This window comes from Pan paniscus, chromosome 14 (assembly GCF_029289425.2).
Source record: "Pan paniscus chromosome 14, NHGRI_mPanPan1-v2.0_pri, whole genome shotgun sequence".
Taxonomy (NCBI): domain Eukaryota; kingdom Metazoa; phylum Chordata; class Mammalia; order Primates; family Hominidae; genus Pan; species Pan paniscus.
Genome location: NC_073263.2, coordinates 30,197,847 through 30,220,717, shown reverse-complemented (window position 1 = coordinate 30,220,717; position 22,871 = coordinate 30,197,847). Strand labels below are relative to the sequence as shown.

The 22,871-nt window shown below is 39.0% G+C and overlaps 2 protein-coding genes across 8 annotated transcripts in view; one reads left to right on the top strand and one right to left on the bottom strand.

Moving 5' to 3' along the window:
- Nucleotides 1-19,091, bottom strand: part of USPL1 (ubiquitin specific peptidase like 1) — a 41,869-nt gene extending 22,778 nt beyond the window's left edge. Inside the window, exons 1-4 of one of the 5 annotated variants that reach the window (XM_003826853.5) lie at nt 18,827-19,091; nt 15,686-15,852; nt 15,030-15,158; nt 5,482-6,121 (exon numbers count right to left, since the gene is read on the bottom strand). In XM_003826853.5, the coding sequence (XP_003826901.4) occupies nt 5,482-6,121; nt 15,030-15,158; nt 15,686-15,784 (868 nt within the window). In that variant the 5' untranslated portion in view covers nt 15,785-15,852; nt 18,827-19,091. Of the gene's footprint in view, nt 1-5,481; nt 6,122-15,029; nt 15,159-15,685; nt 15,853-17,185; nt 17,250-18,826 lie in introns of those variants that run through there. The other 4 variants (XM_008952203.4, XM_055096579.2, XM_008952204.4 and 1 more) reach the window with 4 other exon arrangements.
- The window catches only part of HMGB1 (high mobility group box 1), a 157,831-nt gene continuing 153,402 nt past the window's right edge, over nt 18,443-22,871 (top strand). The window contains exon 1 of one of the 3 annotated variants that reach the window (XM_055096581.2): nt 18,443-18,685. The gene's annotated coding sequence lies outside the window, so the exon portion shown is untranslated. Of the gene's footprint in view, nt 18,686-19,306; nt 19,394-19,529; nt 19,668-22,871 lie in introns of those variants that run through there. The other 2 variants (XM_057299645.2, XM_034936520.3) reach the window with 2 other exon arrangements.

Sequence of the window (22,871 nt, the reverse complement as noted above, 5' to 3'; positions counted from 1 at the left end):
GGAGACAGGGTCTTGCTATGTTGCCTGGGCTGGTCATTAACTCCTGGGCTCAAGCCATCTTGCAGCCTCAACCTCCTGAGTAGCTGGGCTTACAGGCGCATGCCACTATATTCAGCTGAAACATTGCTTTATTAATCATTCTCCTATTGCCAGACATTTTAGTTGTTTCTTTTTTCACTATTATAAATACTATTGTGATAAATACCTTTGGGCACACATATCTATGTTTTTGATCACTTCTTCATGGTAATATTTATTATCTTCAAAATGGAATTACTGTGACAAGAAACTATCCAAGATTAATAAGAAAACTATTTTGAATAAAAGACTCTACATGCATCTGACTCTACTTACTCTTAAGCTACAAATAGATCTTTTCACTCACATCTCTTATAAATAATTCATACAGCCTGATCACACTCTGCTTACATGTTTCCCTAATGAAATATCTGGATTCTCCTGTAATATGAAATAAGCATTAACCAGAATTTTTGTTATTTGACCATGCCAAAAAAAAAAAACCTTACATTGCAAAGTAATGCAGCTCAAACATATAATTAACCAGATTATAAAAACTAAAATTATTCTGTAAAAAATTAGTAACAGATTAAAAACATAAAATTAAAGTTAATTCCAATATTGAACTGCTGCTCTTCTGCAACAAACAACTGAACTGTCACCTACTTAACACTGGGGTTTCTGTAATTAGAGAAAGCAGAAATAGAAGAAAAGTCAAAGGCAAAATGCTTGTGAGAAACTGAATTTTAAAAATTGCAAAAATCTGTAAATGACTGACACAAAAAAGTTCAGTCTCAAAGAAAACCTACACTGAAACAAAATATTTCTTACCTAACAAAACCATAACGTCTTGAATGTTCTAACCAAAGGTGGTTAGAAAACACTGAGGTATTTTTTCTACATAATGAAAATGGAATTATATATTGGTACAACCATTATGGAAAACTGTATTCGGCAAGACCTTTAATATTCATATTCTAATATCTTTCCTAGGAAACTAGTCAGTAATGAATTCAAAAGATATATGGATATTTGTCCTGGTGTTAATTCACAACAGCAAAAACTAGTAACAGCCTGAATGGTTAACAACAGGGAAACAATGTATAAGATCCATATAAAAGACTGTATGACCAAACTCAAAATTTTTAGCACATTAATGAATAAGAAAATACCTACAATGTCAAGCAAAGAAAGCTTGGTATGATGTCACATCTGTCCCCAAAATATATATGGCCAAGTAAGATCAGAAAAAATATGTATCAAGACACTTCAAAAGAAGTTGAATAAAAGTGAGGATTCTTGCCCTACAAGGTAGCCGTAATAATTTAAAAAGTATGAGTGCTGGGTTAGACAAAGTAACCAAGAGAATAAAATTGAGAGTTAAGGAACAGCTGCACACATACATGAAATGTTGATACATGCTAGAGGTGGCATGGCAGATCAAGTGAGAAAATAAAGTGGAGCTACAAAAACTGGCTATGCAAATGGGAAAAAAATGGATCCTTACCTCATACCACACATCAATATGAATTTCAACTGAATGAGGAATTTCAATGTCAAAAGCAAAACTTTATAACTTTTCAGTGAAAATATAGGTGAATGATTTTCTGACCTTGGGAATGATTTTCTGACCTTGGGAATAGTAATAATTTCTTTAAAAAGCCACAAACATTACTAGCTCCAAATGAAAAGATAAAGACTTCCCTATAAATCAAGATAGTTTTTAAAAAACAAAAAGCCACAAACATTACTAGCTCCAAATGAAAAGATAAAGACCTCCCTATAAATCAAGATAGTTTTTAAAAAGTAAAAACACAAGCTGCAAACTGGGAGCAGATTCAGCAACACATCTGATGTAACTCTAGCAACAATGATACAAGGAACAAACTCATACAAATCAATTAAAACGTGACAATCAACAGAACAGAATAGGGATAAGATACAAAAGGCATTTCACAGAAGAGGGAACAAATATGAGCAATATATACACAGAGCCGACAACCTCTTCAAAATGTGGAAATGGCAAATCAAGATCACAGACCATTTTATACCACTCAAATAGCGAAAATCTCAAAAGTGTGAAAATAAACCAAGAAGAATATATGGATCAGGAAGAGCTCTTATATACACTATTAATGGGAGAATTGCTTGGTACAACCACTTTGGAAAACAATTGTCATTATCTTGTAAATTTGGACACGAAAGTCTATAATTTTCCATTCCTTTGTTATACAGAAGGGAAACTCTTATACTGTGCCCCCGGAGACTTGCCCCCCAAATGGTCACAGCAGCAGCATTTATAATGGCAAAAAAATCCCACTGTCCACTGACAGGTAGATGAATATTCTGTTATATTTACAAAATGGAAGTATTATGTAGCAATGAAAAATCAATGAGCCACAACTATAAACAGCCTCATAAATTTTTACAACAAGAAAAAAAGGTCCCAGAAGATCAAAACAAACTAAATTAGGCAATACGAAGTGGTCCCTCTTCATCCATGGTTTTGCTTCCTATGGTTTCAGTTACCTGAACTCAACCGTGGTCTGAAAATATTAAACGGAAAATTCCAGAAATAATTTATAAGCTTTAAATTTCATGCCATTCTGAGTAGCATCATGAACTCTCTTGCTGTCCTGCTGTGTTCCACTGGCAACGTGAATCTTCCCTTCGTCTAGTGTGTCCATGCTGTCTACACTCCTGCCTGTGGTTCACTTAGCAGCCATCTTGGTGATGCGATCTATTGCCATGGTACTGCAGTGCTTGTGTTCAAGGAACCCTTATTTGACTTAATAATGGCCCCAAAGCACGAGCATAGTAATGCTGGCAATTCAGATATGCCAAAGAGAAGCTGTAAAATGCTTCTCTAAGTAAAAAGGTCAAAGTTCTCAACTTAAAGAAAAAAGTCATATGCTGAGGTTGCTGAGATCTAAGAACAAATCTCTTATCCATGAAACTGTGAAGAAAGAAAAAGAAATTTGTGCTAATTTTGCTGTTGCATCTCAACTGCTCAAGTTATGGCCACAGTGCCTGATAAGTGTTAAGATGGAAAAAGCATTCAATTTGTGGGTGGAAGACACGATCAGAAACAAATGTTCCAACTGACAGCAACATGTTGAGCCACATTTACTTTACTTTTTTTTTTTTTTTTTTTTTGAGACAGAGTCTCATTCTATCACCCAGGCAGGTTGGAGTGCAGTGGCGTGATCCCAGGTTCAAGTGATTGTTCAACTTCCACCTCCTGGGTTCAAGCAATTCTCCTGCCTCAACCTCCCAGAGTAGCTGGGACTACAGGCGTGTGCCACCATAGCCAGCCAATTTTTGTATTTTTTAGTAGAGATGGGGTTTCACCATGTTGGCCAGGCTGGTCTCAAACTCTTGACCTCATGAGATCTGCCCGCTTCAGCTTCCTAAAGTGCTGGGATTACAGAAGTGAGCCACTGCACCTGGCCCACATTTAATTTACTCTTAATTAAACTTGATCATAATTATGTATGTATAGGGAAAAACATTGTATATACAGGGTTCAGTACCATCCATCCCCCATTATCTGAGAGGGATACCTTCCAAGACCCCAGTGGATGCCTAAAACCTTGGATGGTAACTAAACATTTTACATATTATGCTTTTTCCTATAACTACATACCTATGATCAAGTTTTATAATTAGGCATAGTAAGATTAAAACTAATAATAAAATAGAACAATTATAACAATATGCTGTAATGAAAGTTATGTGAATGTGGTCTGTCTCTCTCTCAAAATATATTACTGTACTATACTCATCTACTTTCAGACCTCGGGTTAAATGAAACCAAGAAAAGTACAACTATGATAAGGGGAGACTACTGTATACTGTTTAGGTATACACACGTAAGAAAAACTTAGAAAAGATGGAATGATGAAACACATTTCAGATAATGATTACTTATGGGGGGAGGTAGAGCATGGGATGGGAGGAAACACATAGGTAAATGTAAGTTATTGGGAATGTTTTAATTCTTCCTATGTTGGGAGGTGGGTTCATAAGTATCCTATTTTACAGAGAATAAAATGAAAAACATATCCCTTATTGTGACAAGAGATCTTAGGAGGTTGTGTGATTATGGGTGATTTTTACTCACTTCTTCATTCTGCTTTTCAGTAGTTTAAACACTTAAAACTAACCACTATTATCCTGACACCCTAAGACACAAGCACAGTCTTACAGTTTTGAAAAAGACTGCCTAGGCCAGGTATGGTGGCTCACACCTGTAATTTCAGCACTTTGGGAGGCCAAGGCAGGCAGATCATGAGGTCTGGAGTTCAAGACCAGCCTGACCAACATGGTGAAACCCTGTCTCTACTAAAAATACAAAAATTAGCTGGGCCTGGTGGTGGGCGCCTGTAGTCCCAGCTACTTGGGAGGCTGAGGCAGGAGAATTGCTTGAACCTGAGAGGCGGAGGTTGCAGTGAGCTGAGATCATGCCATTGCACTCCAGCCTGGGCAACAGAGTGAGACTCTGTCTAAAAAAAAAAAAAAAAAAAAAAAAATCACAATAGCAAAGACTTGGAACCAACCCAAATGCCCATCAATGATAGACTGGATAAAGAAAATGTGGCACATATACACCACAGAATACTATGCAGCCATAAAAAAGGATGAGTTCATGTCCTTTGCAGGGACATGGATAAAGCTGGAAACCATCATTCTCAGCAAACTAACACAAGAACAAAAAACCAAACACCATATATCCTCACTCATAAGTGACAGTTGAACAATGAGAACACATGGACACAGGGAGGGGAACATCACACACTGGGGCCTGATGGGGAATGGAGGGGTTGGGGAGGGATAGCATTAGGAGAAATACCTAATATAGGTGACGGGTTGATGGGTGCAACAAACCACCATGGCACATGTATACCTATGTAACAAAACTGCACGTTCTGCACATGTACCCCAGAACTTAAAGTATAAAAAAAAACAAAACAAAACTGCCTTTTGGGCAGTCAGGATAATGTAACTGGTATTATTTCAAGCTTCGTGATACTGTTCCTGGGCTCCTTGCTCCCAGGCCTCCAGGAAACAGAAGCAATGGATGACATCTTTCCCACATGCTGGGAGACAAAACTCAACATTAATATTTTTAAGAATTAAAGACAAGTAGGCTGGAATGGTGACTCATGCCTGTAATCCCAGCACTTTGGGAGGCTGAGGCGGGAAGGGGGCTTGCGCCCAGGAAATCGAGTCCAGCCTGGGCAAGACAGTGAGGCCACCATCTCACTATCTTAGCTGGCTATGGTGGTGCACGACTGTAGTTCCAGCTACTTGGGAGACTGAGGTGGGAGGCCCACCTGAGCCAGGGAAGTCAAGGCTGCAAGGAGACATGATCATGCCACTGCACTCCAGCCTGGGTGACAGAGTGAGACCCTGACTCCAAATGAATAAATAAGTAAATAAAAATAAAATATTAGTACCAACCTTTAACACCACTCAATTGATTGGTATATAGAAGTGTATTTGCTTGATTATATTTTGTAAGCAACCGCCAGAATATAGATTCCTCCTTCGAGCACAGTCCAGTCACGGTGTTCTTTAACTCTTCCGAGTGCACCAAAGCTGACAGGATACAGTCTAACCAACAGAGAGCATAAGCATTTTTCCACTGGACACATAAAGTCTGGGGAAATGATGTACATTTGCTCTCCAGTGGCATTTCCAGTTTAGATGTACATCCTTCATTTTGAGGGGAAGGTCTGCCAGTTCCAGAGACATCAACTGTAGCAGGATCTTTTGTAGTAGCCATGTCAACAGTATCAGCTTCCAAAATCTCATTCCGCTCCAAGGAATCAGCTGTCCTAATTGGATTCTGTTGACCACTACTATCAGGTAAGTTTGACGAGGTTTCGTCATATACTTCTCCATTATGTTTGCTGTTCAAAACTTTTTCACCGTCAATAGCAATATAATTTCTAGTCTTTTTGGAATTTGCTAAAAGAAGTGAATCCTTATAGCTGCTTTCCAAGCTCTTCCTTTTCTGAGGCTTATGTGGAGTGTGACATTCTTCCAAATCAGGAGAAATTAGGTTATTAAGTGATTTAGAGCCCAAAGGATAGATGCACTGCAAAGTAAAAATAAAATGATAAAACCTACACAAATTCAAATAACTTCATGTTTTATAGTTTTCGTATCATGAAAAACATGTATAGAATGTTAGCATTGATTTGATGACAGGTTATATTTATACACATAAATTTGAAAAAATTAGGGACAAACAACTACTTAGTCAAAAATTTGGCCTCCAAAAGAATAATTTTTTTCAGGTTAATTTGAACAATCAAGGGTTTAATCTGAGTTACAAAAGGGTAAGCTAATAAGGAAAACATATTTTTGCTTTAATAAAAATCTAATGTTAAGTGAATTTAAAATTTTCAACAATGTAAAGAAACACTATAATGAATGTTACTCTTTTGGGACAGACACTACATTACACTACACATTTTAAAAGTATTTTCAAATTAAAAGTGCATGGAGTAATTTCTGTGTTTCCTATATTTTGAAACTGAATATGCATCTCATAGCACTGCTGTTTTACATCTTTATTGGGTTTAGAGTCCAAGTGGCTGAATTTTAATGACTTCATCAAATCTTACTGTGCATTAACACAATTTACACCAAATAACAACAATGTAAACATATCACTAAAAGTATCAGTGGATCTTTCCTAAGTTTAAAAACTACCAGAATATTTTAAATAACAAATTCAAGAACCCTCTACACTAAAGGTCTGCTTTTAAAATATGCCTTCTTTTTCAGGTGGGCATGGCAGTACACTCCCGTATTCCCAGCTACTTGGGAGGCTGAGGTGGGAGGATTGCTTAAGCCCAGGAGTTGGAGGCTGCAATGAGCTATGATTGCCCCACTCTATTGCTCCAGCCTGGGCAACAGACCAAGACCCTGTCTCTAAAATAATAATAATAATAATAATAGTTAATTAATGCCTTCTTTTACACAAGTATGGTAGACTACTATCTTGATGGCCCTCCCTATGAACTAGAGAACTACACCTCCTGGTAATTCATGCCCTCCTGCAGCCAGTCCCTACACTGTACAGAGTTGGCTTGGCCCTGTGACTAGCTTTGATGGAACATTAGCACACATAATATACATAGAGGTCTGATAAGCACTGGCTCAAGAGGACAAGCCCTTCTTCTGGAACATACCTTCTTAGTCCCAGCTATCACACTGTGAAGAGCCCAGCTGGCCTCATGGAGAGAACCTCATGGAAAATAATCGAGACCCCTGGCTGACTATTTGAAATCAACTGCCAGCTAGCAGCTAGTACCAACTGCCAGCCATGTGGACATTTCAGCTGTCCCAGCTGACATGGTGTGATGTGTAAGAATTCCCTAGTCAACTCACATAATCATGTGAAATAATAAATGGAGCCATTAAAAATTTTTTTTGAGACAGGGTCTGGCTCTGTTATCCAGGCTGGAGTATAGTGCCACGATCCCAGCTCACTGCAACCTCTGCCTCCTGGGATCAAGAGATCCTACAACCTTAGCCTCCCAAGTAGCTGGTGCTAAAGGCGCCTGCCACGGTATTTTCTGTAGAGACAAGGTTTCACCACGTTGCCCAGGCTGCTCTCAAACTCCTGGGTTCAAGCAATCTGCCTGCCTCGGCCTCCCAAAGTGCTGGAGTTCCAGATGTGAGCCACCATGCCCAGCCACCATTAAAATTTTTGAGCGACTAAGTTTCAAGGTGATTCGTTTCACACCAACAGATAACTGAAATGCACTAAATCCCCTCAGATAGCCTCTTCTACCAATTGAACATTACACTCATAATACTGCACTTACTATGAAATTCTTTAGTATAAATGGACAAGTTCTAGATTCTTCTGACTTTCCAACTAGCTGCAGTCACCATCAACTAACAACCTGTCAACATGATGCTTTGAGATTACTTCCTCAGTCCTACCATATGTCAGAAAACTGAGAATCCTTTAAAAATAGCATATATGTATTTAAAGCGTCATAAAAAGGTACATATCCAAAAAAAACTCAAAAGCAGAATCTTGAAGAGATACCTGCACACCCACATTCACTGCAGCATTATTCACAATTCCCAAAAAGTGAAAGCAACTCAAACATCTGCAAATAGGTGAATGGATAAAGAAAATGTGGCATACACATACGGTGGAATATTACTCAACCTTAAAAGTAAGAAACTCCTCATGTCCTTTGCAGGGACATGGATGAAGCTGGAAACCATCATTCTCAGCAAACTAACACAGGTACAGAAAACCAAACACCGCATGTTCTCACTCATAAGTGGGAGCTGAACAATGAGAACACATGGACACAGAGAGGGGAACATCACACACCGGGGCCTGTCGGCGGGTAGGGGGCTAGGGGAGGGATAGCATTAGGAGAAATACCTAACGTAGATGACAGGCTGATAGGTGCAACAAACCACCACGGCACGTGTATACCTATGTAACAAGCCTGCACGTTCTGCACATGTATCCCAGAACTTAAAGTATAATAAAATAAATAAATAAACAGAAATAAACTGGAGATTAAGACTTAAAAAAAAAAAAAAGTAAGGAACTCCTAACTGTACATTCATCCATGCTACAACATGGATGAATCTTGAGGCCATTATGCCAAGTGAAATAAGCCAGTCACAAAAAAGGCAAATACTGTATGATTCCGTTTATATGAGGTACTGAGTCTGATTCATAGAAACATAAACTAGAGGCCTGGTACAGTGGCTCAAGCCTGTAATCCCAGCACTTTGGGCGGCTGAGGCAGGCAGAACACCTGAGGTCAGGAGTTTGAGACCAGCCTGGCCAACATGGTGAAACCCCCGTCTCTACTAAAAATACAAAAAAAAAAAAAAAAAAAAAATTAGCCAGGCATGGTGGTGCACCCCTGTAGTCCCAGCTACTCAGGAGGCTGAGGGAGGAGAACTGCTTGAACCCGCAGGCAGAAGTTGCAGTGAGCCGAGATCACGCCACTACACTCCAGCCTGGGTGACAGAGCGAGACTCCATCTCAAAAGAAAAGAAACAGAAACTAGAATGGTTGCCAGAAGGTGGGGGAGAGGAAAATGGGAAGTGGTTGTTTAATAGGTACAGAGTTTCAGTTTTGCAAGATGAAAAAAGTTCTAGAGATCTGCTGCACAAGTGAATATACCTAATACTCCTGAACTCTATACTTAAAAATGGTTAAGATGATGAATTTTTTTACAATTTAAAAATTAAAACAAATTTTTTTAAGAGAAAAAAAAATCCTGAGACGAAAACCCTTTGTGAATCTCAAGTAGTCAAGATCATGGTATATGCATCCTACTTACACCTCCACTTTATTCAAAACATAATAAACCCTTGGTTCCGAAGGAATGCATATTAAAAAAAAAAAAAGAACAAAACAGTAATAAACCATAGGAGGCCCCGGGACTGCAAAACTTAATGATTTCCACCCACACTCTTCGCAAGTGTCTTCACTGACTTTTCTTTATATAACCTGTGCTCCCACCATAGGCCAATCTGTAATATAATTTGTCCTTGCCCTGATTTTTCCCTTATAAATTAATGATTTCAGATTTTTATCTTTTTTCTTTTTATAAAATTTTGTTGCCTCTTTCCACATGTTCTAAATATTTGTATCTCTTTATACCTGACTTGTTTCTATTTACAGTGAACATGTATCATTTTTATAACTAGAATAAAGCTTTTAAGCTGTCTCAAAAAAGTCATAAAAATATACACAAAGCATTAGTATTTTAGCCCAGCGCAACCATCTAGTATCATTTAAAATCCAATGCTGAAAAAAACCTAATCCTGTCTCTTTCACTGAGTTTTGGAGCAGCTTAAGTAAATTCCTGTACTTATTCTTGTGAAATAGGAAAAAGGAAAACATACCATGTCTTCTTATACTTGTATAACTAATTATCAACAAGGTATGGCCAAAGACAAATATAATAATAATGTATTCATTTTACAAATGGAGAAAACAAAAAAAGTTTTCTTTGATTACTTAACATTAATGATTTAAAATTTTTATTATAAATTTCATGGGTTTTTAAAAAAGACTAATTAAATGTTCCAAAGTAAACGCTGAATGATAGACTACTCCATGAAAAAAAAAAAAGTTAAAACTTCCTACTGTTTAAAAACACTTGAGAGTTTCAATTTGGTATAATTTTGGACCAGTCTTGAATATTAGTATTTACAAATCAAGGAATATTTTAATGTAAATACCTGACTAAAAGGGGTTTTCCAAATGGTTCTTTGCAATTTACAGCAGAGTAAACTCCAAATTTTATAACAGAACTCTTTGGAAATAATTTGATTCAGAGGACTTATACAGGGATCAGCAAAGTTTACTGATAAAGGGCTAGATAATAAATATTTAGATTTTACGAGCTACATAGTCTGTCACAACTACCCAACTCTGTTGTTGTATGCAAAAGAAGCCATGAACAATACATAAATGATTGAGCATGGCTATGTTCCGGTAAAACTTTATTTATGAACACTGAAATTTGAATTTCATTTAATTTTCACATATTATGAAAGGGTATTCTTCTTTTGATTGATTGATTGATTGATTGATTGATTTTGAGACACAGTCTCCTCTGTCGCCCAGGCTGGAGTGCAGTGGCTCAAATCTTGGCTCACTGCAACCTCTGCCACTGGCTTCAAGCGACTCTCCTGCCTCAGCCTCCCAGGTAGCTGGGATTACAGGCATATGCCACCATACCCGGCTACTTTGTATTTTTAGTAGATACAGGGTTTCACCATGTTGGCCAGGCTGGTCTCGAACTCCTGACCTCAAGAGAATCCACCCACCTCGGCCTCCCAAAGTGCTGGGATTACAGGTGTGAGCCACTGCACCTGGCCCTTCTTTTGATTTTTTCTGGCATTTTTTCTTTTGATATTTTCCTAACCATTTAAAAAACAAAAAAATCATTCCTTGCTTGTGCATCATACAAAATGTCTGCTCACTCCTGGTGTAAACCAATCTACTTCATAAAGTACACTGGGCTCTCATTGCCGACTAGAAATTAAAAAAATAATAATAAATTACTCATGTTCCTTTTTAACATTTCCAAAGTATATACTTAAAATTCTTGATTATATATTTTTTGCTTTATCACTTAAAAAAGAATGCTTCAAAAACCAAAACTCCGGGCTGGGCGTGGTGGCTCACACCTGTAACCCCAGCATTTTGGGAGGCCGAGGTGGGTGGATCACCTGAGGTCAGGAGATCAAGCCCATCCTGGCCGTAGTGAAACCCCGTCTCTACTAAAAATACAAAAATTGGCTGGGCTTGGTGGCACATGCCTGTAATCTCACCTACTGAGGAGGCTGAGGCAGGAGAATCACTTGAACCAGAGAGTCGGAGGTTGCGGTGAGCCGAGATCGCGCCACTGCACTCCAGCCTCGTGACAGAGCGAGACTCCGTCTCAAAAAAAAAAAAAAAAACAACTAAAAATCTATGTAGTACATCTAACTTTAATAGCCAAAAACCTATCTCCTGAGGACAAGGACTTCTCTATTCTTATGGTCCTGATCTTCTCCCAAAACCTTGCTCTTCCAAGTCTTCCCAGTTCAGTAATTCATGATTCCATTCTTCTAATTTTTCAAGCCAAAAATCTTGGAACTATCCTTGATTCCTCTTTCCAACCCCATATCCCAATCTTTCAGCAAATCCTGTTGGCTTTACCTTCAAAGTATAAATAAACTCCAACCATGCCTCAACACCTCTGCCACCACCCTCTCCCCCAGAATACTGCAACTGCCTTCAACTAGTCCAAAGGGAAAAAAACTTTTTTTCCTTTCTACTTATCAATCTAAATAAAAAGAAAAGAGAAGCTTCTAAAAAGAAAGTGACATTTATTCAGGAATAAAGTATTCCAATGGGAATACACATGCCATAGTAAACTGTGTGTGTTCAGGGAGGTAAGGGAAGACAAAAGGTTTTTAAAGGAAAATAAGGAGGATCACATACTTGTTTTGAGATAATTACCCTTGGCTACAAGGATCAATAACAAGGATGACACCCATCCACAGATGGACCAGGCAGTTGCTGGGCAGATGTCCTTGCAGAAGTATTTTCTGTGTATTTCATGATGTATTTTCTGTGTATTTCAGAAGTATTTCATGATGGCCTTTGTGCAAGGTTGTGGTTTTTGCAGAGTCTTTTGAGATATTTTGGTATTTATGCATGAAAGCTCTCTCTTCATAGCCTTTCCTGGCTCTATTTGTCTTTTTTTTTTTTCTTTTAATAGAGACAGGGTCTCACACTCTGTCATCCTGACTGGAATGCAGTGGCACAATCATAGCTCACTGCAGCCTGGATCTCCTGGGCATGGTGCCGTGTACCCGTAGTCCCCCTCCCGGGTAGCTGGGACTACAGACTCACACCACCATGCCCAGCTAATTTAAAATTTTTTTTTGTAGAGACAAGGCCACACTATGTTGCATGGGCTGGTATCCAATTCCTGGGATCAAGCAATCCTCCTGCCTCAGCCTCCCAAAGTGTTGGGATCACAGTTGTCAGCCACTGTGCCTGGCCAGTCAGGATTTTTTTTTTTTTTTTAAACACAAGTGACTCCATTTTGATTATGACAATTTTCACATATTCTATCCTCCCAGCACACTTTTGTGACCAGATGTGTGGGGGCTTTTTCCCCACACCAAGCAATTCTCCAGAGGACACCAAATGGGTATCCTATAATCCAATTCCATTTGGATGTTATCTACCTAGAGACCATGTCAGATCCTACAGGTTGAGGGCTCAGTCCCATGACTCCCTCCACTTCAGATGCCAATCCCACATCCAGGCCACCAGTACATCTGACTGACTGGCTACAAAGGTTCCCACTCCCCCTTCTTGGGCATAACTAGTTTGCAGGGACAGCTCGCAGAACTCAAACAAACACTTACTTATGTTTATTGGTTTATCCTAAAGGATATTATAAAGGATATAGATGAAGAAATGAGTAGGGCAAGGTATGGGACAGAAGAGGTATGAAGCTTCCACTTCCTCTAGGCATACCACCTCCCACACGGCACCAGCCCCTCCAGCAACCCACTCATTAAATCCAAATCTTGATATTTTTATACAGCTTGATCTCCAGCCCCTCCACTCCTTTCCTGGAGGCCTGCACCTGGGGCTAAAAGTTCTAACCCGTGAATTCTCTAATCATGTGGTCTTTCCAGCTACTTGCCCCATCTGAGGCTATCTACGGCTCCATCCTAAGTCACCACAATAGCATGAACCCCGGTGTTAGCAAACAGGCTCATTCTGAATAACAGGACACTCTTATCATTCAGGAAATTCCAAGACTTTTAGCTCTGTAACGGAAACCAGAGACAAGGACAAAATATAATTCATATTATACTATAACTAATCTCCCTGCTTCAGGTCTTGCCCATTACATATATTTTCAACAGTGCAGTCACAGTAATGCTTTTAACACTGAAGTCAACTTATGTCACTCCTCTGCCAACATCTCTGCCATGGTTCCTGGTTTCACCCATAGTAAAAGCCAGAAAGCTTACAATGGCTTATAAGACCCTACTTGGTCCAGCTCCCCCATTATTTTTCTGATCCACCTTCTATTGCTCTGCTGGTTTCACTGCAGTAGCACAAACATGACAGGCAGCCTCCATTCTCTCAGGGCCTTCCTGGAACTTGCTTCCCCTGCCTAGAAAGCTCACTGCTCTTCACCTCTTTCAGGCATTTGCTCAAATTGCACTTTCTTATTGAAGCGTTCCCCTCACCATCCTATTTAAAATTGCAAACTCCCCCTACTTTGGCATTCCAGTCCCTACTGCCTTATTTTTCTCCACAGCACTTTTTATCACCTGACACAAAAACACATATTTGTTCACTGTCTTTCCCACTCTATGACATAACTTCCTTAAGGGCATGAAATTTTTGTTTTATTATTGTATCCTAACATTGTATCTGCAACAGTGCCAAACAGTGACACTCATAAAAAAAATTACTGAATATAAACATAAAGAAATTTATATTTGTAGACACGCCTGGGATTACTTTACTTCAAATTATACCCAGCATAAGTATCTATTAACAACCATGTGATTTAGTCTAGTATTTTCCAAACCTGGCTGATGATCAGACTCATCCTCAAATGTTACAAAACCACAGAATTCTGGGCCAACTCTACTGAATCAGCATCTGGGGGTGATACTCAGAAATTTATTAAAAGCACTCCAGGTAATTCTGATGAACTGCTAATTTTTTGCTGGAATAAACAGATCTGAAATTAGAAGTCTGTATTCCAACCACAGCTCTGCCACTGTATCAGGATCTTATGTTCCTAAACCCTCTGAAATCCATTTATTTTCTTATTCATGAAATAGGAATACAAATCTTGCAAAGTTCTGAGAATTAAACGTGTATGAGACAGTCTCATAAACTGTCAAATACAATAAAATGTGGAGTATTACAGAATTTAATGAGCTGCTATATAAAAGCCGTACCAGTGGGTACAAATTACTATAATTCTAAAAGCGATTTAGAGCTTCTAAAAGGATCTTTTAGAATTTACAAGATTCTATGCTCTCTTTAGTTCAGAGTATATATACTGGTTTTGGACTAACCAATTTCCAAAATACTCTTCCAGGTACATTAGAGATTCATAACTTTTCCCATCAGTTGCAAAGATAAACCAAAGAGATGGGAGAGTAACTACTATATGCTAATAGCTAACAAGGACCTCCAAAAGGTTAAAAAAAAGAAAAAAACCTTGAAATGTATTTTCTCCTCTCGCAAATCAAATGGCAATAAAAACGAACATCTTTACGTTACCAAGGAAAGGTAGGTGGAAAAATAACATTGTATACCAGACAGACTTATAAACTGAGATTACATATTAAAAATCTAGTCTAGAAAACAAAAAATGAGTAAACTTTTAAAACAATTAATAAAAAAGCAAAAGAAAAAAGAAAAATCTTATATATACTATATAAGATTAATACTTTACCTGCAGATCCTCACACAAAAAGATAGATTCTTGAAAACTAATTCGGTAAGTCTTTAAGGCTTTTAACTTTCCCTTCTCTCTACAAGCAGGGCAATACTCATCTGATGGAACTTTAGCTGAATCATAATTCTAAAAGAGAAATAAAGCAAATTAAAATATAGACATTCCTAGAATATATCAAAATATTAAAATTTAAATGGAAAGGTAACCAGAAAAAATTATAATTTTCAATTACAAGTATCCTGACAAGGTATTTTAAACATGGCAAACAAAAGAAATGCATATAAGCCTTTAAATACAGCTATTATTCCAAAAAGAATTACGTTATAATTTTAAATATTAAATTTTATGTGTTAAGAATAGTATCAATTTTATTTGCAAGGAAAAAAGTAACATCAACTACCCGGGAGAATTTATGTACCATATTTTCAAAGAACAGTAAATCATAAGGTCTATGTTTTATTTCCACTTTCATGTATCAATAAAACACAGAAAGGTAAACACATTAAAACAATCTTTCGCCATTACTGTAAGATTTCCGTGGAAGACACAATTTTTTAGAAGTTAACTGGTAACATCAAAATTGAATTTAAGTCTCAAAAATAGAGAAAAAAAAAAAAAAACTTTGCACTCAGGCAAAAAATAAGTTCACTAACTTTTCCCAAATACCCCACCATGTGGAGTGAAGATATCCCTATATCAGTCCCTGGTCCAATCACTGGCAAACCATTTCCAATCTTCGGAGAATCCATCATTCCGAGTCATTGGCTAATTTATGTCACTTGAGACATGTCAATATCACTAAGGATTTTTTCAATGAACCCTGGAAAAAAAAAGTCAATAGACAATTAAATAAAAATTCTATTTACTATAAAAAAGAACCATGCTATTTTATAAGACGTATATAGTAAACAGATTTTGAGGGCTATATGTCCTAGAATAAACATATTCTAAAATTATAATCTTGAAGTGAAAATGATACCTATATTTATAAATCCAGCAAATTTGTGAACAGAGGGTAGTGACTGGCAACAGGACCAGTTTTCATAGCAGACTCATTTGTCAACAAATTAAATAAAACTTGTAGTAGAGGTAGCTACTATTTAAAGCAAACTATATTGACCAGAATTTGAAAGCCTAACTTTTTAGAGTCTATGTACAATTTGAAACAAATATGCCAGCATTATACTGAGAAAAATCCCAGATCCATTGTGCCACTATTTGACAGGAACAAAAGAACCAATGAACCATATATTCCATACATTCCTATTGTTTTCAACTACCAACATTAATACTTCACCAGTTGGGAAAAATACTACTTATTAAAAGCTGCTAACAAATTATTATTTGTAAATGATCTAATTTACACCACATTTAACTTATTTTGTTATCTGAACAAAAATATAAACACTGTCCTAATACAAATTACATATGTGGCAAGCTTGTTTTGAGTGTAGTCCTATGGTGCAGAACTACATTTAACAGAGTAAAAATTACAAGAGACCGGAGCTCAGTGTAAGCAAAAAATAATTAAGAGCATTTTAATTGTGGGTTCACAATGATAGGAAAATCAAATACAGGAGACCTTTAGGGCAGAAGAGAATTATCACTTAGCAGAAATGCTGTAAAATAATTCTAGGCATAAAGTCTTTCCCAAATCCAAGAATCCATGATTCTATGACACCCATCTCCTGGGAATCGATGGCTCACAATTCACTTTAAAATCTAATTACGCTATTCTGGTTCGGCTATATAAACTTCACAAACCTTTCAAGCCAAGGAATAATTTCAAAAATAAAACTGCTTTTTAAAGAAAGTATCGGCGAATCTTAATTTCCTATTCCTGAAGAAATAACCATAAGACAGAAATTTCTCAACTGCAGCACTACTGATATCTTTGACCAAATAATTGTTTGTGAAGGCTGTTCTATGCACTGACGATGTTTAGCAGCGTCACTGACCTTTACCCTCTAGATCCAACAGCCAAAAGTTTCCTGACTTGCCAAATGTCCCCTGGTAAGCAAAATCACCCCTTCTGGTGAGAACTACTGATGCTAACTTTTTTCTTTCTTTTTAGGCACAGACAACTTATTACCTTTGGCTGGTTCTATTTATAATCTACTTACAAAAGAGAACTATGTAGGAGTCAAACTTACGCTTTTCAGGCTTTGTACCTGCAGATCTTGGTCCAGAAACTTACTTGTAAAATTAGTTTCTTCTAAGAATTAAATGAGATAAAGCATGTAAAAAGTTTAGCACCTGACAAATTAAAGTTACTATTTGGTGCTAATTTTATACTTCATTCTGCGTAGAGAAGCAGTACACGTCGTATCATTCTGCGGTACTCTCAAATGGGAAACTAGTAGGCTATGTACCTTGAATAAACTGTTTTTGATGAAAATTTCCATCTACCTGAGGGAACCTAGAAAACTTTTTCAAATCAAACGGTTTTCTCTTTGTCTCTCTCAATTATAAAATATAAAGAGTCTCCAAATCTGCTCTCCTGATTCCATCACCCAACATTTCAGCGGGAAAAACCAGATAGGTTGGTGGTTGAAATCCCGAATATATAGAATCCCCCAAAAGAAAATTCATTTAATACCAGAGGTTTATTTGTCCATATGAGGGACATAAAAAAAATACCAGAGGTGGGCTCCCCAGGTCTTCTTCCAAATACAATTCACTTTGACTTACATACAAAATCCCGGGGGGGATTTTACAACTTAATTTGACCCTAAGTAACTGCTCTTCCTCCCTTCAAAAACAATCTGCTCCTCCTTCCCATATCTCACTTAAATGTGGGCGTCTCCATCCTTCCAAACACACAGACTAGAAAGTCTGAGTTGTTCCCTATTCTTTATTTCCCTCTTCGCACAGTAAGTCACCAAATTCTGTGGACAGTTCTTTGGAAAGGTCTCAGATCTCTACCTCTTTCCCTTCCATATCACTGTCAAAATGATGCCTCTACAAGTCTGAGCCTGTCAATGCTTAGTTTAAAATTCTCTATTTACTCTAGCCTGATTACAGCAAACTCCGTCCAAACAGCCCAATATAACCTAAAGGTAGTATTATGACCTACCTAGCTTTCCAGTTCTATCTTCCTCAACTCTACTTCACCCCCAGCATCTTTCTTCTAACATCCCCTTTTCATACTTCTGTGAACCACTTATACTCCAGAAGCCTTAATGTGAATTATTAGCCCAGCATGAACCCAGTTAAGATAGCACAATGAACGTGTCAAGGTGGCCCTGGGAATCGCAAAAAGTATTCAATTAAACTTAATTCACACTCCTGTGTGCAAAATGGAGAAACCCAGGGAAACAGCTGTTCGAAGAGGGCGCCTTAAACCCATCCATTTGAGCTCGCCCTCCGAGAGCGAGTAGGCTCGGCACGTGAACTGTCAAAAGCGAGGCCACAACCGACCTGGAAGCCGAGGAAAAGGGTCGGCTTTCTGCACCCAGCCCTGTCAGGTACCAAACCCAACTGTCTTGAATCAAGAGAGGAACAGGACCAAAGGAGGTGAGTTTCAACACCCAAACTAAGAAGCCGAAGGAGGCGCAGGGTCCGTTAACCCTGCCCATCTCCACGCTCCTTGGAAAACGAAAACAAACTCTGGTTTCTCTTCAGCGTTCACCTCTCTGCGCCCAAACGGATCTGTAAGTCCAACCTTTCCCACTCGAACCCCGTCCCAGCCCAGCCCATCCTTTCAGCGCGCCGACTACCCCATAGGTCATCCCAGCTCTGTCTCTTTTCCCAATTTCGAGAGCGGAAAGAAACCCCTCCCTCTTCTCCCTTACCTGCCGCGGGCACTCCCCTTCTTGGTACCGGGTCGATCGGAACTCCTGTTCCAGCTTGATCTCCACCCTAGTTGCAACGTTCAACCCACGTTCCCGTCGGACTGCTCCTCCCCCACTCGCGTCTCCACTAGGAAGGCGGCTTCCGGCTTGAGTCCGCGGCAAAAGAGTCCTCCTTCCTGCTGCACGCTGGGCCTGAAAGGACGGAGGCGTGGCGGGGAAGGTGAAGACGTGAGCACTTCCGGTCGCGCTCCGCAGAGGCGTGGCTGTCCGCCCTGTGGCCGCAGACGCAGTTGCGACTGCGGCGACGAGGAGGGGCGGGGCCGGTGGCTGCTGAGCCCGCCATGTGTGAGTGGCTGGGTTTGGGGAGGCGACGTTTCTGGAAGCTGCTGGAAAGCGCCCGAGTGGCGGAGGTGGCGCCAGCGGCCAGGGGGTGGGGCGTGATTAAAACTAGTGCGCGGCTTTCTGCGGAGGGATTACGCTGACGAAAGAGACCTGCTTGCGCGTCGCTGTTCCGTGGTCCGCGCGAACGTGGTCGGGAGCCGCTGGTTCCTGGGGTGATCCGCGGAGGTGGGAGAGGGAAGGGCTTCCGAAGCCGGCGGGGGTGCCATGGACCCTCTCCGCCGGCGCGGCCTTCACAGCTGGGCCGCGCCGGGCATCCGTAGTCCGCTCTCCCAAAGCCTCGGTGGAGCTGAAGCTGCCACAGAGTGCATGTTCACAAAGGGTCATCACACACGGAGCTGCCCCTCCCTGTCTCCCTAGAGCCCATCTTCGAGGCCAGGGGCTTTTCTACCAGGATTCTGGGGTGTTTCTCCTCCTTTCCTCCCTCCCAGATCTTCTCACGGTAAGGGGAGCAGCGAAAGCGCAGGGACTTTGCATTCCACGACCCGTTCTGACTAGTCAGCAGCCGATCTGTCCCTGCTGCTCTAATTCCAGCTGCCCTGCCTTGTTTTAACTTCAGAGAAAGGGGGAGTTCTCATTTGATAAGTTTAAGCCTTTGCTTTCGTAGGAAGGTCATGTGGCTTAAGGGACATCGTGACCGCGTATGCTATTTCTGCCTGTGCATTCTAAATCTTGGGGGCAGCATATTCCAGAAGTCCTTTTGGTCGATTGGTTCTGTGTCCTAGGATAACAATTTGTAGTTTCTGACCATTTCTTTACAGAAAAACCACAATTGGTATTTTGGACTGCGGGGTTTTTTAGTGGTCTCAAACTAAATGATTATATTCTGGAATAATGCTGACAATTTGGATAGGGTGGTGTGGAGGAAACAAGTCTCGTGTAGAAGAAATTATTTAGTAAAAAGGATTTTAGTTTTTGGTACTTCTGAATGCAAATGGCCAAGGAATCCAGCAGTTTGTTGGGGTTTCTCCAGACAAAAATAGGCTGGTTAGTTTGTTTACCTTTTTCTGTTGCTTTACTAGATTATTAATGTATTTGTATATTTAAGATCTAGCTAGTTAGGTTTTTCTTTTTTATGAATTGTGATTAAAATTGGAGAAAGTAGTACTTCCTCCTGAAATAGACAAAACTGGGTTGTTTTCTTGTTCACCACTGCTACTTCCATTTTTAGAATGGAATACACTATTTGTAAAAAACAAACTTGCTGAGTATTAACTCATAAATTGAACAAAACAATTGGTTCAGTTAAAATGTAGCTAAAATTGTAAGACTGCAAAACAACATCACCAAACTGAATTGTATTTTTTAAAACGTTGTCTGCAAAGTTGAATTTTAGTCTTTCAGTGTAAATTTGGTATTTTTTCAGAAGAAAAATTAGTAACAGAAACAAAATGGAGGCGGGGCTTGAGTTGTAAAGAGAAAGGAAGGGATTTTAGCGTGTTCTGTGTTTTCGCTCTAGAGCTTTTTCCTCTTGTAAAAGGTAGTACAAGACTTATAAAGGGAAGAACTTTGGTATAGGAGATCAGCAGAGATTGACTAGAAAACCCCTTTCGTTTATATTATAGAGTAACGGTCCCAAGTTGAGAATACTGTATACATTTCTGCTTATTCCTATATATTTGAAATGCTTTTTTCTACATATCCTCGTCCCAGAGAGAGTGCAGTACCTTCCAGTGGGATTAAAGCTAATTGTGTCCATCCGCTTGTCAGCAGTGTGGGACAGAAATTTTATTGACCTATTTCCAGTTATAAACTCACATGATTTAAAGGGAGGAAGCTTTTATTAAATTAATAACTAACGAACAGCTGCAGTAGTTCAGTGCTGCTGTATGATTAGGATTTTCTCTTTTTTTCTCTCATTTTAGCCACTCACGATGTCAGCTCGTGCACCTTCTGCTAAGTTAGATTCCTTAACCACAATACAAGTCTTTGGCACAAACCTGGGATATAAAAGCTACTTGCTATGATTTCTTTTTCTAGTCTCATAAAAAAAAAAATGAGAGTTGAAGTGACTGACTGCTTTCTAGAAGCACTCTATGAGTACAGTCTCTAATCCCACATCTCAATCTAACATTCAGAAAGCGGTGAAAACCAAAAACTTCTTAAGCTTGGCAACAAAATTCATTTGGTAGCAAAATATGACCTGAACTATTGAGAAGCTGTATATAGTCTTTATCCCATGTGTTTTGCTGAAACTATATTAATATGTTTGATTATGGGGTGCTGCCCTTGGCCCCTGGTATGTGTTATATAATGGTTTATATACCTTGTAACACTTAAAAATTGTGTGAAATTCTTATTTCTAAAACACATCCAACCCTTGGGTTTTAGTTAAGGAATTGTAAACCTGTATTCATATTTTTGGCAACACACTTGTGCTGTGCATGTGTGTATTTAAAAAAGTAACTTAAGACATTTTAGTTATTTCAGTAAATTCAGATGTGTTAGGATAGAAAAAAATACGTGTATCATATTGTGTGTCTGTCATATCATGCATCTATCATATTGTATACATGCAATGATAGAGGTATGCACAGCATATTTTTAAGTGTAGCCGTATAGTGATCCAAACAAGAAATTAGTAGTTTCAGGGCTTAAGGTTAATTTATACATTAGACTCTAAAATTTAGATAAAACATGACAACTCGGCCAGGTGTGGTGGCTCACACCTGTAATCCCAGCACTTTGGGAGGCTGAGGTGGGTGGATCACGAGGTCAGGAGTTCAAGACCAGCCTGGCCAAGATGGTGAAACCCCGTCTCTACTAAAAAAAAAAAAAAAAAGAAAAAGAAAAAAATACAAAAATTAACCGGGCTCGGTGGGAGGCGCCTGTAAACCCAGCTACTTGGGAGGCTAAGGCAGGGAGAATTGCTTGAACCCCGGGGGTCAGAGATTGCAATGAGCTGAGATTACACCACTGCACTCTAACCTGAGCGACAGAGCAAGACTCCATCTCAAAAAAACAAAAACAAAAACATGACAACTCGTAATGTAGCCCAAACTTACTTGGTTCTGTTTTGCCCACAGAAAATGAGAAGATGGTGTGATAATAGTCTAAAGTTGATATTGGAATATCTGACATCTAATCCCATCTCTTCTGCTGTGTGACCTTACACAAGTCACTGAATTTTTAATAGTCTAAACTTGATATTGGAATATCTAGCATCTAATCCCATCTCTTCTGCTGTGTGACCTTACGCAAGTCACTGAATTTTTAAGGTCTCAGTTTACAGATCTATAAAATGAGAAGTTTGGAATAGATGGATCTCTTAAGGAGAGTTCCTTATAGTTTCAACATTCCATGTGCGGGTATTTGCTCTTAGAAGTACCACCTGCTTTAAAAAGTTTTTCCTACTAAGGGTGTAATCCCATTTCATCTCAAACTGCTGTCTTGCTGATCTAAACTTGTCATTTTGTTCATAGGTAACACATTCATTCACGTGGTTCAAAATTCAAAAGGTACAAAAGGATACTCAGTCATTTTCTGCCTAGGAAGCAACCAGTGCTACCAGTTTCTGGTATATTTTTCAGAAAAATTTTACACATGTAAGAACAAATAAATTACTATATATATTTTATTTTTCTTCCTTTTTTCTATGTAAATGGTACATACCATGCATAGTGATTATGTGCCTTATTTGTTCACT